At 53.8% G+C, this 14,677-nt stretch overlaps 1 protein-coding gene across 4 annotated transcripts in view; it reads left to right on the top strand.

The window, feature by feature from the left end:
- Window positions 1–14,677, top strand: part of SGSM3 (small G protein signaling modulator 3) — a 51,436-nt gene that overhangs the window by 36,055 nt on the left and 704 nt on the right. For 2 of the 4 annotated variants that reach the window (XM_025926379.2, XM_086712191.1), the window contains 20 exons: window positions 5,144–5,263; window positions 5,716–5,801; window positions 6,266–6,332; window positions 8,362–8,570; window positions 8,649–8,756; window positions 9,617–9,760; window positions 10,000–10,195; window positions 10,578–10,723; window positions 10,957–11,181; window positions 11,565–11,619; window positions 11,841–11,968; window positions 12,081–12,236; window positions 12,406–12,460; window positions 12,606–12,655; window positions 12,814–12,966; window positions 13,137–13,207; window positions 13,337–13,385; window positions 13,462–13,547; window positions 14,263–14,385; window positions 14,502–14,562. In XM_025926379.2, the coding sequence (XP_025782164.2) occupies window positions 5,257–5,263; window positions 5,716–5,801; window positions 6,266–6,332; window positions 8,362–8,570; window positions 8,649–8,756; window positions 9,617–9,760; window positions 10,000–10,195; window positions 10,578–10,723; window positions 10,957–11,181; window positions 11,565–11,619; window positions 11,841–11,968; window positions 12,081–12,236; window positions 12,406–12,460; window positions 12,606–12,655; window positions 12,814–12,966; window positions 13,137–13,207; window positions 13,337–13,385; window positions 13,462–13,547; window positions 14,263–14,385; window positions 14,502–14,562 (2,175 nt within the window). In that variant the 5' untranslated portion in view covers window positions 5,144–5,256. The remainder of the gene's footprint in view (window positions 1–5,143; window positions 5,264–5,715; window positions 5,802–6,265; window positions 6,333–8,361; window positions 8,571–8,648; window positions 8,757–9,616; window positions 9,761–9,999; window positions 10,196–10,577; window positions 10,724–10,956; window positions 11,182–11,564; window positions 11,620–11,840; window positions 11,969–12,080; window positions 12,237–12,405; window positions 12,461–12,605; window positions 12,656–12,813; window positions 12,967–13,136; window positions 13,208–13,336; window positions 13,386–13,461; window positions 13,548–14,262; window positions 14,386–14,501; window positions 14,563–14,677) is intronic. The other 2 variants (XM_086712193.1, XM_086712192.1) reach the window with 2 other exon arrangements.

Raw genomic sequence — 14,677 nt, 5'->3', positions numbered from 1 at the left:
TGATTTACATTTCCCTGATAGTGAGTGATGTTAAGCATCTTTCTGTCTGTCTGTTGGCCATCTGTATGTTTTCTTTGGAAAAATGTCTATTCAGGTTCTCTGCCCATTTTTAATTCATATTATTTGCCTTTTTTTGTGTGTTCAGTTGCGCAAGTTCTTTTTATTTTGGATACTAGCCCTTTATTGCATATATCATTTGCAAATGTCTTCTCTCATTTAGTAGGTTGCCTTTTCATTTTATTGATTGTTTGCTGTGCAGTAGTTTTTTATTTTGTGCAGTCCCAATAGTTTTATTTTTGTGTTTGTTTCTCTTACCTCAGGGGACCTATCTAGAAAAATGTTATTACTAAGGCCAATTTCAAAGAAATTATTGCCTGTGTTTTCTTCTAGGAGTTTCATGGTTTCATGTTTCACATTTAGGTCTTTAAGATTTTACTTTTTTTTTTAATGTTTATTTATTTTTGACACAGAGAGAGACAGAGACAGAGCATGAGCGGGGGAGGGGCAGAGAGAGAGGGAGACACAGAATCCTAAGCAGGCTCCAGGCTCCCAGTTGTCGGCACAGAGCCCAACCCGGGGCTCAAACTCACAGACTGTTGAGATTGTGACCTGAGCTGAAGTTGGACGCTCAACCGACTGAGCCACCCAGGCGCCCCTAAGATTTTACTTTTTAAAGCGTCTGTAGTAGCTACATTATCCTCTTACACCAGCCTTTCTTGGACTTCCCTGCCCTTGCACCTCTCGCTCCCAATTAGTTGTTACCAATAGTTTTCGGTGTCCTATCATTTTTTCACAGAGAAAAACAGCCTTCGGGATCTCAGCCCCTTTAGAATACAAATATTTCTGCTTTTGCTGGTCTGGGCTTTCGTGTTCCCTGGCAAATGTATGACCACCTCTGCAATTGTGGCAACCCTGCTGTATTGTCAAGAAAACTAGGATAGAAGGTCAAGAGTGGAGGAAGGACAAAATCTCCTTCCTAACACACACGGATTTACAGGTTCATCTCAGTCTTTGCTTTGTGAACAAAATTTGCCTTTCAGGAAATTGTAGGATTTGCAAACTAGGGAGAAATATACTGGAGGCAGAGTAAAAAGATTCCTTTAAGCATGTAAATTTAATTAAAAAGAAATCCTTCTGTGGCACCTCAAAGTTGCTTGCATCAATCCTGTTTTTCAAAAGTTTCTTTCTGCCTCTGTACCCCTGTGACAACAGCAGGGCAGCTGGTGACGTGGCTAAGTTCTTAGCTGCTTCCACCAACTCCCAGATGGCTGCTTTCAGGAAGTTGCCATAGTGACCAGAGGCAGGAAAAACCTGCCTGCCCAGCTTAGCAATATCATATCCGGCTTCTACTGGGAACTTGGAGACTCAAGGGCAGTTGGCCGGAGATGTGGCATATGCATATTATTGCAGAGCCTCTTTAAAGTCTATATAGAATTTGACCATTTCTTGCCAGTCCCACTGTAGTGAAGCCAACGTCATTCCCACCAGTGGCACTCCTGCCTCTGCACGGCAGCCAGAGAGCTTTTAAAACCTAAGTCAGATTCAGGTTTCCCTCTGCGCAGAACCCTGCTGTGATGTCCCAACTCCCTGAGAATAAGATACAAAGTCTGCACACATTGTCAGGCCCACTGTGACTCCTGCCGTGTCTCCCACTCAGGTTTGCTCTTGCTCTTCCTTCCTGGTCCCCAGCCTGCTGGCTGCCTTGCTTCTGCTTCAGCCTTCCAATTATGTTCCTGCCTCAGAGGCACCAGCTGTTCCTTCTGCCTGTCTCCCTTTTCCCTCAGATAGGACTTGATCCTTCACTTCCTTCTTTAGTCTTTGCTCAGATGTCCCCTTATCCTCAAAAGTTTTTTTCTGACCACTTTATTATACATAGCCCCTCTCTTCTATACTCTCTACACTTTACCTTGATTTATTTTTCTTACAGTACTGAAGTTGTCATGATCTGGCTCAGCTATTTCTGTGTTTTTTTGTCTGATTCTCTACTGTAACGTAACAGCTGGGACTTGGGATTTTTGCTGTTGCATCTCAGCCTTTAGAACCATGCCCGGCATGCCCGGGGACGACTGGTGGCTCAGTTGTTAAGCATCCGACTCTTGGTTTCTGCTCAGGCCATGATCTCATGCTTCGTGGGATGAGCCCCGCTCCGGGCTCTAGCACAGAGCCTGCTTGGGATTTTCTCTCTCCCTCTCTCTGCCCCGCCCCTGCTTGTGCTCACTCTCTCTCTCAAAATAAGTAAACTTAAACAAAAAGAAACAACAACAAAAAAAAACATGCCTGGGTTGTGGTGGTGCTCAGTAAATGCTTGTTGAGTGAATGAATGAGTGGGAGGCAGGTCAAGGTCGGAATTGTCTCCCTGGCTCTCCACAGCTGGAGACAGCTCATTTCCTCCACTGTAAGCAACACCCGCTTCCTTCACACTTTCTCTGTCCCTCCAGAAAAAAACAACCAAATCACTACCTCTGTGGTGTCAGTGATGAGGATGCTGGTGATGATCTAGCTGGTGGCTGTGTGACATCAATGCACCAGGCCAGATGGGAGGTAGCATGGTTTTGTAGGAGGCTACATTGTTGGAGTCTGTTTGGAAAACTGTACGTGGGTCTTTTGTAGGCTAATTTTTTCTGTATAACGAATAGAGGCATCTACTTCAAAACATGTTACAAGGATTAAATGATGACATGATTTTGAAACTTCTCAGTCCCTTTAATGTAAAAATATGTAATGTTCTATCCAGCACAAAACTCTGATTGAAACCAGGCCCTACATATCTGTTACACTGAAGGAAGACATTCGGTTCTCATACTGTCCTTGCGCAGAACAGGCAAGGCTAGGACAGCTGACCTGTTAGGGAAGCAGGTTCTGCCATCTGGCTCTCAGTGGAGCTTGTCTGGAAGCAGCTCTCCCAGTTGGGCAGCAAGGCCTCCCTGATGGGCATTTAGGCCAAATGTGGCATGGTCAGGGTGAGTCTGAGGCAGGGGTGGAGGTTAGTGACCAGTTGAGCTGCACTTACTCGCTACGAGATGACTCTTGCCCCCAGATTTGCAGATAGGTCTTTGAAGAGAATGGGGACTTTTTTCACATGGCCACTGTGAGCATAGGCTCGAGCTAAGGCACCTATGGGGTGATGTTTTCTCAAAAGTTCCCTTTGCTTTTCTTTTTTGCTTCTTTCTCACTCACCTGACCCTTCTGGCCTACCAGAATTCTGTGGCAGAGAGCCTGGAGAAGTTCTGTGGGCCAGAACAGCAATGGCCACCTGAAAAATTGACAAAAGCAGATGTTTCTTTTAGGTCTGGGTCTGGGTGAACATGATTTAAAAAACTGGAAGGCAGCTTGTCCTAAAATATTTCAGCCACCTCTCCGTATTGCTACTTCCTTTTTATTTCACAGAGTCCAAGCCTTTCATTCCATAGTTGGAAATAAAAGGCTTCATATTCAGAAAAGGCTGAAGAAGCTATTCCAGAAACTGCATTTCTGTTGAAGCTCAAGTAATAACAGATTCTTTTTAGATCTAATAGGAGCAGGTTAGAAATGGGAAGTTAGAAATTGAGAGGACACGCCAGACAATGGCTTTTTCTTATTTTTAAAAATTGAAATGTAATTCACATGCTATAAAATTTACCATTTTTAAAGTGTACAGTTCAGTGGTTTTAGTGTTTCATACTGTTGTGCAACTGTCACCACTATCCCATATTCCGGAACATGTTTCTTCTCCCCAAATGGAAACCCTGTTAGCAGTCACTCTGCAGTCCCACTGCTCCCCCCATCCCCAAGCTTGGCACTCACTACCCTATTTTCTACCTATGGATTTGCCTTTTCTGGACATTTCACTTGAATAGAATCCTACAGTATTCATCCTCTTGTGAGCAGCCTCCTCACTGAGCGTAATATTCTCATGGTTCATTGATAGGGCCGCACGAATCAATACTTCACTTTCCTTTTTACAGCTAAAGAGTTTTCTGTTGTATGGACAGTCCATATATTTTGTATAGCCATTCGTCAGTTGGCTTTTTTCTCCTTTTTGGCTAAAATGAATAATGCTGCGGTGAACAGCCGTGTACAAGTTTCCGGGTGGACATGCTTTCATTTCTCTTGGGTGAATAACTATAGGAGTGGAATTACTGGTCATGTGGGAACTCCGTGTTTACCTTTTTGACAAACTGCCAGACTGTTTGCAACAGCAGCTGCTTAATTTTATATTTTAAGTCCCACCAGGGATGTGTAAGGTTCCACTTTCTCCACGTCCTTGTCAGCACTTTCTTTTCTTACAGCCATCTTAGTGGGTGTGAGGTGGTATCTCATTAAGGTTTTGATTTGCATTTCCCTGATGAGCAGTGATGTCCAGCGCCTTTCACTTGCTCTTTGGCCACTAACATCTCTTTTTGGGGGAAATGTATATGTGGATCTTTTGCCCATTTTGTCTTTTTTATTGTTGAGTCCTCATTTTGTGAGAGGACAATAAAAGGGAGGGAGGCAGGAGTTTCAGTGGCAGCAGGAGAGATCTAAATTAGATTGTGGTCTCTTGGTTTCCCAGCTGCAAGGCTGGTGACAAATATGGTAAAGCTGGACGGCTGGGTGATGTTGTAAATGTCAGTATTGAGGTGAATTAGAGGCATTGATCCAGAAGCTAATTTGTGTTCTACTGAATGGTTCCTCAAAGATTCTGGCTCGGGGAAACTTATTCATGGAGGTTTGGGTGGTGGCTGGTTTTCTCTCTTCTCTCCTCTTCTCTCCTCTCCTCTCCTCTCCTCTCCTCTTCTCTTCTCTTCTCTTCTCTTCTCTTCTCTTCTCTTCTCTTCTCTTCTCTTCTCTTCTCTTCTCTTCTCTTCTCTTCTCTTCTCGGAAGAAATATGTGCCTGAGCCTAGGGCATCCGGAAGTCTGTATATAGGATTCCCTCCTTTAACAACAGTGGGAACTGAGTGGACACTCCCCTTGGCTCACAGAACTGTTGAAAACATCAACAGCTGCTTCAGAACATATCCTGTGTCCTCTTTCAGATGAAATGGTCAGAATAGGAACCTTTTCTTTCAAGTGTGACTTTTCCTTCTCACTGCCCCTCAGCCAGCAAAATCACAGTGGTGGGTAGAAAAGACACCCAGCAGAGGGGCTGCATTAGAATGACTTTCCCCTCTGCTCTCCTTCTAGGGCAAATGTTTCTGGACCAGATGAAGCCTGAGGAGCCTTCCAGCTGTATGATAATAGGCTAGGAAGCCTTCTGAGTGTGGATTTGCTGAAGACTTGCCCTGCCTCTCTGCACAATGTCAGGTGGGAGGCAGGCCTGGGGCTGGAGATGGGTGAGAGGCTGCCCAGAGGGAGGGGAGGGTCTCACTTGGGAGGGCCATCCAGTGGAATGGAAACAGGCAGACCTTTGAGGGTAAGAGTGGGAGAAAGGAGGAGGTCCTCCTGCGGGTCATATAGGATTACCATAACTTTGCTCAGATCTCCAGTATCCCCGAACCTCACACTTGGGTGGAGGAAGAGCCAAGGAGATAAAATTTGGTTATGTTTTGTAACATGTGGCTTTTTTTCTTTTCCTTCCTCCAGAAAGTTGCTCATCTAGGTCTCTTCCCCTCCCTCACCATCCCACTTCAGATGGTGCAGTCCCTTTGCTGTTGGGCGCCCTTGTTGGGGGGAGTGGGGGAAATCCCAACTTGAATTTTTCCCCGGAATGCTCTGAATTTTCTTCATCTCCTATTCCTGGTCCTCCTTGATTTTAGGAAGCCACACACCTTCTGCCAGTGGCCCCTTCTCAGCCCTGACTCCAAGCATGTGGCCCCAGGAGATCTTGGCCAAGTCCACGCAGGTACAGCTCTGCTCCCAGGCTGTGGCGCCAAAGGGAACCTACTGCTGTAGCTTCCTGGGAGTGGGTAGCCACACCCCTGTAGTCATTCAGGCTCAGAAGCCACCATCAGACATGGCATCTTAGCTCTATGTCCTCTGGGAATCAGTCATTAGGTCGGAGGAAAAGTATTATGGCATCGTGTGCCCAGTGTTATTAGGATGCAGAGATGCATAAAATCTGTTTCTTACCCTGATCTTATTATCTTTGACCTCTAAGGAGAACAAGGAAAATGCTAGGCCAGTTTGAGAGGGTGGTGGCCCCTGTAGCTGAGTGATAACCACAGAGTCTTCAAGGAAGGGTGGCCTTCGATCTGAGTCTTGAATGCCAGTAGAATTTCAACAGACAGCAACGTAGGTGGCGTTTTACAGAATTTCTGGTGCCAGACCTGTGGCCATACAACTGACTCTTCCTCATCGTGGTTCTAGAAGGAAGAGTCAGTGGAGCAACCAGAGTTCTTCTATGATGAGTTCGGTTTCCGCGTGGACAAGGAAGGTAAGATGGAGCCCCTGGTGTAATCTTGTTGGCGCCTGGAGCTCCAGCTCTGGTGACTCTCACTGTGCAGCTGTGACCCGGGCTCTGGGTGTTTCACCTGCTTCTTCATCAACAGTGCTGCATGCTGTTACAAGTATATGGAAACTTCTGATTTTTTAAAACTTAGATTAATTTTATTGATCTTCACATCTGATAATAAAAGCAATAATGTTCATTTAGTGAAGTTGAAAAATACAGCAAAGTATAAAGATAAAAACAAAGTGACTCCTAATCCCACAACCTAAATATAATTGCTGATATTTTAGTTTATTCCTTTCCTGGTTTTGTGTGTGTGTCTTTATATACTTTTCATAACTAGTACACACACACACACACACACACACACACGGGAGGGGCAGAGGGAGGGACAAAAAGAATCCTAAGCAGGCTCCACATTGTCAACGCAGAGCCCGATGCAGGGCTCGAACCCATGAACCATGGGATCATGACCTGAGCCAAAATCAAGAGTCAGACTGAGCCACCCAGGCGTCCCAGGACCTCTTTAAAAGCATTTTTTCCAGTGGTTGCATTATATGCCATTATAATGGATTTATCATAACATTTTATAACTACTCTTATGTAAGTGAGCTCCTAGGCCATTTCCATTGTTTTCTATTCTAAATACACCTGCTGGTTCCCAGGCGGGCTGTCAGGAAGGCTGTCTGCCCGAACCCAGGCCAGCCTAGCCCAGGCCAGCACTAGCCCTGCGGGAGTTTACTGGGCTGAGGCCAGTCCTCTTCAGGTCGCTCATGTTCCAGTTCTGACACAAGTTTTCCTTGTTCTCTGGTTTGCAGGCAGATACATGGAAGTTAAAACCCAGGCCTGTGAGGAACACAGGGAACTCTCTAGCATAATGGAAATGATGGGGACCACATTGAGACATTTGTTTATTGATACCAAAGTATACACTTAAAATTTGTGCATTTTGCTGTGTGTATGTAAATTCTCGAATGGTGAAGTTTTGGAAAGCTGAGGCTGAGGGCGAGGCTTTACAGTGAGTGAGAACAAGGATCTTTGTAAGGCTAACGCTCCCTCGTGTTGCCTGGTGCCCACAGGAGCTTTGTCAGTGTTCACGCGACCATTTCAGGGGCCGTCCGCGGGTTGTCCACCCTCCACTGCTGCCTCCCCGGTGCCTCGAACAAAACCAAAGGTGGTCTTCGCCTTGTGGAATTCCCAGGCAGCAAACAAATAAATGCATGCTGGGGGCAAGAAGAACTCTGAAGAAATCTGGGGCTGTGGAGAAGGGAGGTGGATTGTGTGTTAGGTGATGAAGGAAGGCTTCTCCAAGGGGAGACATTTGGATGGAGACTAGGAGGAAGTGAGGCAGTGAGCATAGCCGGGGGAGGGAATAAGAAGGACAGAGATCCTGAGCTGGCAGTGGACTTGGTGAGGAACAGCGGGAGCCAAGGGAGCAAGAGGAGAGCAGTAGGTGATGAGGACGGAGGGGCCAGGCTGGAGAGATGTGGTCACCGAGCCTCGTGAGGCCTCTCGTGTGAGTGAGCAGAGTAACGTGGTCTGACTTGTATCTGGCAAGGGGCACTCGGACTGCTGAACACCTTTAGGGAGGCAGGGGTGGAACCAGACGAGTGAGAAGGCCTCACGATGACCCAGATGGAAGTCAATGACTTGGTCAAGGGCCATATCAGAGGTGGTAGAAGTGGTGAGAATCTGCCAACATATTTTGCCTGTGGGTTGAATGTGGGAGTAAGTTGAGCTGGAGCCAGAAGGGCTTCTGAGATCTAAGCCTGAGCATCTGGAGAGTGGAGGGGGGGTGTCTTTGGATCTGGAAGGGACTGGCCAGGGGCAGGTTTGAGAGAGAAATTAAAGAGCTCGCATTTGCTCGTGAGGATGCCTATTGGACATGCACCTGGAGCCACAGGAAGCTGTTGGAAACGTGGCTCTGCATTTCATTGGCCAGATCTGGGCACTGGACCCAAAGCCCAGGGCCTATCCCTGCTCACCACTGCGTCTCCCGGCTCTATCCTGACAGACGGTGCCAACCCCGGTTCCGGCAGGCCGTCAGGTGTGTCTCTGATGGAGGACCCTCCACAGAGACTGCGCTGGCAGGCCCACCTGGAGTTCACCCATAACCATGACGTGGGGGATCTCACGTGGGACAAGATTGCTGTCTCTCTGCCCCGCTCTGAGAAGCTTCGCTCCTTGGTGCTGGCGGGCATCCCACACAGCATGAGGCCACAGGTGAGGCGGCGAGGGACCTGCAGAGGGCCCGCGGGGGTTCAGGTGTCCCACTGGACGCTCATGGAGGCTCCCCCTCAGCTGTGGATGCGGCTCTCTGGGGCCCTGCAGAAGAAGAGGAATTCCGAGCTGTCCTACCGAGAGATGGTGAAGAACAGCTCCAACGATGAGACCATTGCTGCCAAACAGGTGAGGCTGGGATGGCACCAGGGGCCCTTCAGAAAGTGCTTTCTGGTCAGAAACTACGTGTGGGCCTGCAGGAGGGCGGTAAGCCGCCTGGGGTTACGGGGACCCACCCTGTTGGTCTGTCCTTGGCAGGGGTGGCCCAGGAGAGCAGGCAGCTGTGTGGCGGCCCTTCCACTCACAGACATGTGTCTGGAGCAAGCCTGTACTTCCTGGGTCCCTGTAGGCAGAAGGGACCATTGTTAAAAGATGACCAAACCTGGGTGCACATTAGGATCACCTGGAGACTTTTTATTCTTTAAAAATGTTTATTTTTGAGTGATAGTTTATGCAAATGTGCATGCACATGCACACACACAGGCATGTGTGCTCGGGGGAGGGGCAGAGAGAGGAAGAGAGAATTCCAAACAGGCTCCACACCATGAGCACGGAGCCCAGTGTGGGGCTCGAGCCCATGAACCGTGAGTGAGATCATGACCTGAGCCAAAATCACGAGTCAGGTGCTTAATTGATGGAGCCACCAGGCACCCCTCACCTGGAGATTAGTATAGATTTCCGGGCCTCATTCTAGAGATTCTCATTCTGTGATTCTGGCTTGAGGCCCAGGGATCTGTCGTTCTATTTTTGTAAGATCCCCTGGTGAATCTGGTGGTATCAGCTACACATAGCTGAGCTCTAATCCTGAAGGAAGCACATATGCTTTGACCCAGAGCATTAGGAACCCTCATTCTGGGTGAGCCTGCCTGGGGTTTGTCTGACACGGAGGTCTCCCAGCCTCCCTCACAGGGTGGTGCCTTAGGTGTCACCAGCGTGGAGGGTGCGGGCCTGCATCTCACAGGGCCTCGTTGTGGGTGGGCTGCTGGCAGATCGAGAAGGACCTGCTCCGCACCATGCCCAGCAACGTGTGCTTCGCCAGCGTGAGCAGCATCGGGGTGCCCCGCCTGCGCAGGGTTCTCCGGGCGCTGGCCTGGCTCTACCCAGAGATCGGCTACTGCCAGGGCACGGGCATGGTGAGCACATCCTGGAGGGGGAAGGGGGTGCCCCCGCACTGGCGAACAGTGCCGTCCTGGGCAGTAGGATGGGTGGTAGGGCTGGAGGTGGGGGTCCCCGTGGAGGGCCGGGGCTGCCAAGTATGTTGGTTCCAACCCTGAGGAGAGCGTGCGGTCTACGGTGGGACCTCCGGGGCGGTGCCGCTTCTAGTTCACATGGAGACCCGGGTAGAGGCCCCTTGTCCCCCTGCCCTGGCCAGGTGGCTGCCTGCCTTCTGCTGTTCCTGGAGGAGGAGGACGCTTTCTGGATGATGTGCGCCATCATCGAGGACTTGCTCCCCGCCTCCTACTTCAGCACCACCCTGCTGGGAGTCCAGACAGACCAGCGGGTCCTGCGCCACCTCATCGTCCAGTACCTGCCTCGCTTGGACAAGTTGCTCCAGGAGCACGACATTGGTAAGGGCCAGCACCCACCCTCTTCTCTGGGGTTGGGGGTCCTGTGTCCCTCTCAGGTATCACAAGTCTGAGGTCCCCAGATGCAGCCAGCAGCGGACAGGGCAGCCAACTGCGTTGGGAGGAAGGCTCCCACCTGATGATGGCTGAGCCTAGACCCAGCACATCACAGTCTCTGTCGTGCTCTTGTTCTCGGACAGCCTGTCTCGTCCCTCCCCTTGGAGTGGTCAAGGCTCTTGCTGCTCTGTGGGAGCTACCCTCCAGCTTCTCCCCAGCTTGTGTGCCTGGGAGCCCCCCCCCCGCCCCCGCCTTTCATTCCATCCCCTGCTGGCTGTGTTGGCCATCCCTGGTCCCAGCCACAGGGGGCTCCTGTCTGTGTCCACAGAGCTGTCTCTGATCACGCTGCACTGGTTCCTCACGGCCTTCGCCAGCGTGGTGCACATCAAGCTGCTGCTACGCCTCTGGGACCTGTTTTTCTACGAGGGCTCCCTGGTGCTGTTCCAGACCACGCTGGGCATGCTGCGGCTCAAGGTGCTGCAGTAGCCCCGTCCCCACTGGGGCCGGACGCAGATGCTCTGGCACCCCTCCTCTGGGGGCCGAGTGGGGTTCAGCCTTCAGCTTCCTGTGGCCTGAGCACCGGCCCCTCCTGAGAGGCCCACGGTGGGGGGGCCCCCGACCTGAGGACAGTGAGCAGGGTCAGCTCACGGGCCTGACGTTTGGCAGTGACGCTCCCTCCCCCCGACTCCTTCCCTCGTGTGGCTCAGGAGGAGGAGCTGATCCAGTCCGAGAACTCGGCCTCCATCTTCAACACACTGTCAGACATCCCTTCGCAGATTGAGGACGCGGAGCTGCTGCTGGGGGAGGCCATGCGGCTGGCTGGCTCCCTCACGGACGTGGCCGTGGAGACGCAGCGCCGCAAGCACCTGGCCTACCTCATTGCGGACCAGGGCCAACTCCTAGGGACCAGTGCCACCACCAACCTGTCACAGGTGGGCCCATGAGGAAGGAGGCCCTACCTCACCCCCAGCGTGGGGGTCCTCGAGGAAGCCCGAAGTGAGAGAGGCTGCAGGGAACCCGCCAGCCCTTCCTTGCTCTGCTGCCCCCTCCCCAGCCCGGCACCCGGGGCTTGGCCCAGTCAGACCACAGCTGTGGAATGACCCGCTGCCCTTGGCCTTCTGTGCATCTCTGCTGTGACCTGCCGTTTAGCTGTGTGGCAGACCCAGCTTTGAACCGACTGCATTTCTGATGCTCAGAGCTGGCTGCGGAGGCCGTTTCAGATGAGGTGGCACAAGTGAGATGTTGGCCCCAGGAGGAGCTCGGTTAGCTTCACCACCCCTGCCGGCTGCCGCTGACCCACACTCCCTGCCTGCAGGTCGTGCGGCGCCGGACCCAGCGGAGGAAGTCTGGCATCACCTCCCTGCTCTTTGGTGAGAACTGCCATGGCTGCCGGTGCCAGGCTGGGTTCAGGGACTCCTTCCCTGCCTGCGAGTTCCAGCTTGCGGCTCCCAGCGCCCCAGCAGGGCAGGGTGGCGGTGTAGACTAGGAGGCGTCCGTCCTCAGACCCCCACGTGGACCCTGAGCATCCTTGGGGTTGGGGAGGGGGTGCAGGCCAGGGGCCATGGCTGCTATAGCTCACTCGGGCTCCCAGGGGAGGACGACCTAGAGGCGCTCAAGGCCAAGAACATCAAGCAGACGGAACTGGTAGCCGACCTCCGGGAAGCCATCCTGCGTGTTGCCCGCCATTTCCAGTGCACAGACCCCAAAAACTGTAGTGTGGTGAGTTGTGGGCTCAACTTGGGGGCTCTCCCTCCCTGGCCCCATCCTGAGGTAGCGGAGGCCCTGGAGAGGAGGCGCCTCTCCTCAGTGGACCTCTCTGCTGTTGGGGCAGGAGCTGAGCCCAGACTACAGCATGGAGAGCCACCAGCGGGACCACGAGAACTATGTGGCATGCTCACGCAGCCACCGGCGCCGAGCCAAGGCCCTGCTGGACTTCGAGCGACACGACGACGATGAGCTGGGCTTCCGCAAGAACGACATCATCACGGTGCGTGGGCACATAGGCGCAGCTTCAGCGAGAGGTGGGGAGCTTGGCAGCGGGAAGCAGGGTGACCCCGGGCCGCCCGGGATCTGTCCCTGCTCCACCCACATGGCTGTAGGCACGGGGCCCGGGCAACCAAAGCTTTGCTTCCTCTTCCTCTCTGCCTACCGCGCAGATCATATCTCAGAAGGATGAGCACTGCTGGGTCGGGGAGCTGAACGGCCTGAGAGGTGAGGCCTCCGTCTGGAGGAGGGGTGGGCCAGGCATTGAAACCAGGAGCCCTTCTGTCACCCTCCGGCCTCAGCAGGAGCCGGGCTTCCTCAGCCTGCCGGCCTGCCCTCACGCGGCCCCCACGGGGCCCTGCTTCCCCCGCAGGCTGGTTTCCAGCCAAGTTTGTGGAAGTCCTGGATGAACGGAGCAAAGAGGTAAGAGGGTGCACAAGGTACGGCTGCCCCTGGGAGCTGCTGCCGCCGCCTCAACCCTGGCGCGTGCTGGCTGGTGGCAGTGGCTGTGAGGACGGGGAAGGGGTGTCTGGCCGCAGGCGTGGGACCGGGGCCTCTCAGACCCTGTCCCCCGCCGTCAGTACTCCATCGCGGGGGATGATGCTGTGACAGAGGGGGTCACGGACTTGGTTCGAGGGACCCTCTGCCCAGCTCTCAAGGCCCTGTTTGAACATGGGCTGAAGAAGCCGTCCCTGCTGGGAGGTGCCTGCCACCCTTGGCTGTTCATTGAGGAGGTAAGTCAATGGCTGGACCCACGTCCCCAACTGTCCTTCTCCTTGAGCCCTTCCTTGGGCCCTGTAGAGCTGGCGCAGGAGCTCATGGGTGGCAGTATGCGCTTGGTTGGACTCTGTGACTTTGATCTGGTACCTATCCTGGTGTCCCTCACACTCACCTTGACCCCCAGGCAGCAGGCCGGGAGGTGGAGAGAGACTTTGACTCGGTGTATTCACGCCTGGTGCTGTGTAAGACGTACAGGTAACAGGCCCAGCCGCCCTGCCTGGTGTCCTCCTGGCAGGGTCTCCTGGTGGTTTTGTGGGGAGGGGGTGGGCACAGCCCGAGCCCTCCATGTCAGGGCAGCCACGGCAGCTTCGGTTCCTCCCTCAGGTTGGATGAAGATGGCAAAGTCTTGACCCCGGAGGAGCTGCTCTACCGGGTAAGTGGGTGGAGGGTGGTGCGGGCCTCCTGGGTTGGCAGCTGGAGCCCCCGGAGTGACAGCTGGGCCCTCCCAGGCTGTGCAGTCTGTGAACGTGACCCATGATGCTGCACACGCACAGATGGATGTCAAGCTCCGTTCCCTCATCTGCGTGGGACTCAAGTGAGTATCTGCCCACCGCGGGCCAGTGACCGTCCTGTCAGATGAGTGGTAGCCTGGGCCGTGGGCCGGTGGGGCAGCGGGGTGCCTGCGAGCTGGACAGACGAGGCAGCTGGGGTGCCTTCCGGGGAGCCAAGGGCCTTCCTCAGGTGCGAGACCAGCCATCGTTTTGTGGGCTGGGGAAGGCACACACTTCAGCAAGGTGACCGGTGAGGGGGCTCACCAGAAACAAGGCCATCACAGAGAACTAGGGAGGGGCACCTGCCTGAGGGTAACTTGGGCATCTGTGAGGCCCAGACCTGGGTCAGGGTGAGTGTGGTGTCTAGATTTGCCACTTGGCAGAGGGGGCAACCTCCAGGCTGCTGTGACCCAGGCCAGGGTGGGAGGAGGGGTGGTTTGTGGCGGCAAAGCTCCCGGAGCTCAGAACGTGGCTGTGGGCCTCACTCAGGGGCTGACCAGCAGGGCTGAGGCCCCTGTGCAGCGGGTGTGGTGGAGTCTGACACAGCGGGAGGGAGCCGGGACAGGGCTGAGGGGAGCGAGGGCCATGGGGACAGGGGCCCTGGGGGATGGGTGGGCCCCTGCGCGTGTCCCTCAGCGTGGGGGAGCAGGGCGCTCCGCAGAGACCTGGCTAAGAGCGAAGGCGCAGTCACCTGATGAGGTCACAGCACAGGGAAGGCAGCTGGGGGTGGGCAGCCCACTCTTGCCCGCTTGTCCCCAGCGAGCAGGTCTTGCACCTGTGGCTGGAGGTGCTCTGCTCCAGCCTGCCTACCGTGGAGAAGTGGTACCAGCCCTGGTCTTTCCTGCGCAGCCCTGGCTGGGTCCAGATCAAATGTGAGCTCCGGTGAGTCCCCGCCCCTGCTTCGGAAGCCCTGCCCCGTGGCTTGGGGTGGGAGAAGCGGGGGGCAGAGCTGCCCTGAGGGAGACTGACGGCCTCCCCACTCCCTCCCTCACCTCCAGCGTTCTCTGCTGCTTCGCCTTCAGCCTCTCGCAGGACTGGGAACTTCCTGTGAAGAGAGAGGTGGGTGGCTGCGGTCAGTCCTCAGCCCCACAGCCTGTCCTCCCGTCTGGGGGCCGCCTGGGGTGGGGCAGGCCGGGCAGCTGAGCTGGCAGCTCGCCCCAAAGCTTCTGGGCCG

This window comes from Puma concolor, chromosome B4 (assembly GCF_028749965.1).
Source record: "Puma concolor isolate L17-30 chromosome B4, mPumCon1.1.hap2, whole genome shotgun sequence".
Classification (NCBI taxonomy): Eukaryota; Metazoa; Chordata; class Mammalia; order Carnivora; family Felidae; genus Puma; species Puma concolor.
The sequence above is the reverse complement of the archived record's forward strand: the minus strand, read 5'-3'. Positions and strand labels throughout refer to the sequence as shown.